At 29.0% G+C, this 2,901-nt stretch overlaps 1 protein-coding gene across 2 annotated transcripts in view; it reads left to right on the top strand.

The window, feature by feature from the left end:
- The first annotated feature begins 629 nt into the window (after positions 1 to 629).
- Positions 630 to 2,901, top strand: part of LOC108686796 (palmitoyl-protein thioesterase 1) — a 43,919-nt gene continuing 41,647 nt past the window's right edge. The window contains exons 1-2 of one of the 2 annotated variants that reach the window (XM_018192262.1): positions 630 to 1,111; positions 1,735 to 1,844. In XM_018192262.1, coding sequence (XP_018047751.1) covers positions 961 to 1,111; positions 1,735 to 1,844 — 261 coding nt within the window. In that variant the 5' untranslated portion in view covers positions 630 to 960. The remainder of the gene's footprint in view (positions 1,112 to 1,734; positions 1,845 to 2,901) is intronic. The other variant, XM_018192263.1, reaches the window with a different exon arrangement.

Raw genomic sequence — 2,901 nt, 5'->3', positions numbered from 1 at the left:
TATATATTTTATATATGTATATATAAATATATATAATATATTTCGATATATGTATACGTATATATGTAAAATATGTAAAATATATTAAAATTTTTAACATTTTTGAAAAAATTTCATATAGGCGATTCCTATTTATGATCTCCTATTTACTAATGACCGGTATGTTACTAAAGCTACATTGGATGTGCATGCGTTTGAAACCCGTCTAAAGGTTTCATTATATGCAAGCAGCATCGAGCATCTGTGCAGAAGATTGCTGCTGACTACTGCGCAGAAGTTTGAACTCCAAACTCCTGCGTAATAATCTTTTGTGCAGTTTTTTGATGCAAAATGATAAATTATGAGAGATTATGTTTTGATATACATTACTATCCTAACATATAATGCTTAAAATTTATATTTATTTACATTAACTACAAGATTCCACTATTAGGATATTTCGTACATTAAATTTAATTACAGTAAAATTATTAAACATATCACTGCGCATGCTCTGACGCTCGACGCTGATGCTGCCAAAGATACTTTAACAACACTGCCCTTAGGTTAGATATCATGTGAACGTTAGAAGAAGATCATATGTTTCTCTTTCTCTTATATGATTTTGATAAACTAGAGAAAGAGAAACTGTAACAGTTTTTTAACTAGAGTGTCTGCTTCTCTCGTGTCGCGACTTTGATTAGAGGGTTTCTATTCCCATCAACCGAAATTGCTATAAAATTCCGTAAAGGGATCTAAATTATCGAATGAGCGTCACAGTCTGAACTTTCTAATGTGGTCTCGTGGCGCGTCTATCGCCGTTAAATGCGACAAAAAAAATGTTTCCACATGTGCGCACTGAATAACTCTCTACTGCGCTCAGCTGTGTCCAACTGTCCGTCAATTAATGTTGTTGCAGAAAGTATTGCGATGTCTCGGTTTGTGTTAGTTGTTTAAACATAAGCGTGATTGACGATTAACATGGTTCGCGTCGCGAGAGAGCCAACGATAAATCATATTTATATTTTTGTCGCCGTGATACTTTTATGCACGAATGCCGATTGTTTACGGGAAGAGGGCATAAAATTCACCGATGGTTCGCCGGTGCCAGTGGTACTCTGGCATGGAATGGGTATGTCTTTCTGTCTAAATAATATTCCACTCACTTTCTAAATGCTTTTCCTGCTTTTTTTCCCTTCGAGATATTACGTGTGATATAATTTTCGCTACCTGTATGGGTAATCGTGTTGCAGTGTTCTTCATAACTGTAATATCTTTGTATGTAGTCGTTGAATTAAATTTAATTTTACTTTAAGGAATGTTTTTATAATTGATTTAAGAATTTGCTAAGAACTGTACATTGTATTCATCAATGTTTATGCATGTGAGTATGATGTCCTTAATATTTAAAAATAAAGAATTAAGTGACAGAAGTTTTTTTATAATTATGAGCAGATAAATATCTTAGCTCGAAAACTATATGTATGTAATGAAGAAAGATCTTATATTTTGCTTTTACGAAGATACTCTTCCTTTAATTTAATATTTTGTTTAGCTCAAAACTTCCAAATTTATAATTTCTGTATTTATCTTTTTAGGAAATATTATATGTATGCATTAATAATATTTGCCTACAAACATGAGATTAAAATTTTTTTTCTTTTAACTAGTAGCATGATACATTTACTTTCTAATTTTCAATTATTCATTCTTTTACTTCCTTTTGTTATAAAAATAAAAGCATATCTTTTGCAGGTGATAGTTGTTGTTTCTCTTTTAGTCTTGGAAAAATACAACAGATCCTTCAAGATGAAATCCCTGGAATTTATGTCCATTCCATACGTATTGGAAACAATGAGATAGAGGTTGAACAATTGTTAACAATTTTAAAAGCATATATCTGGAAAAATATTCTATATAAATATGATATTTATTTTACATCTTTATTCTGTCCTACTCTTCCTTTAAATATTCATCTATTCATACTTGTTTGTCTTAATTTTTTTTTGGCATATAAACTTTTTTACACGAAATTCTATGCTGCTCAGTGTTATGCAAGGTATTTTATTTTCAGTGCTTAGGTATACAGATATTAGAAAAATAAAATATCTAGGTAGAAAGGTACAGATATCTTATATGTATCTTAAAAAAAAATACCTAGGTATGGGAATTTTATTTTTATTTTTGACATAAAATTTCAGAATAAATTGCATTTTGACAAAATGACGTCTTTAATATTATTTTGATATCACATGATGACAACTTGCTTGTTAAGATCTATGTGATCTATGTATTTCATGTATCTGTAAGTAATATTTACATATTATACAAATATTTTATATGTACATACATAAATATTCTATGCAAGTAAATTTGACATATAAAATAAAATGAAGTAACACTTATAAAGCCATTAATTCAAATAATCCATTTATTTAACATTTACTTATTATTAAAAAAATAATACGATGAAATATTATATTACGAAATGCTTTAATAAATTAAACAAATTAATAATGTAAGAAATGTCTATAAAGAGCCATAGTATCTGAGAGTAAATAAATTTATTAGAATGATAACAAAAAAAATCGTAAACATTTCGATCTAAATTTTTTAGTGTTATTAGTTACGTAACGGTTTTTGGTTGCGTTCGGTAAATTCAATAGAGTGGACGCTCGCTGTTATAATGTATTCTTTTAGATCATCCAAGCGTTTTAGATCTGGAAAAATACATAGCAGCGAGCGCTCACTCAACTGTTCAGCAGAAAAAACTAATCAGAGTTAACGCTTAGTGATTCTTTAATATGATTGGTTCTTGCCAGAGCTCGGTAAAATAATCGATATGACTTATTTAAAATAAAAAATATAAAATAGATTCCAAACACTTATTTAAAATATTAAATAAGAAATAGGTTACAAGAA

The sequence above is a fragment of the Atta colombica genome, unplaced genomic scaffold (genome assembly GCF_001594045.1).
Source record: "Atta colombica isolate Treedump-2 unplaced genomic scaffold, Acol1.0 scaffold19, whole genome shotgun sequence".
In the NCBI taxonomy this organism is placed as follows: domain Eukaryota; kingdom Metazoa; phylum Arthropoda; class Insecta; order Hymenoptera; family Formicidae; genus Atta; species Atta colombica.
The sequence above is the reverse complement of the archived record's forward strand: the minus strand, read 5'-3'. Positions and strand labels throughout refer to the sequence as shown.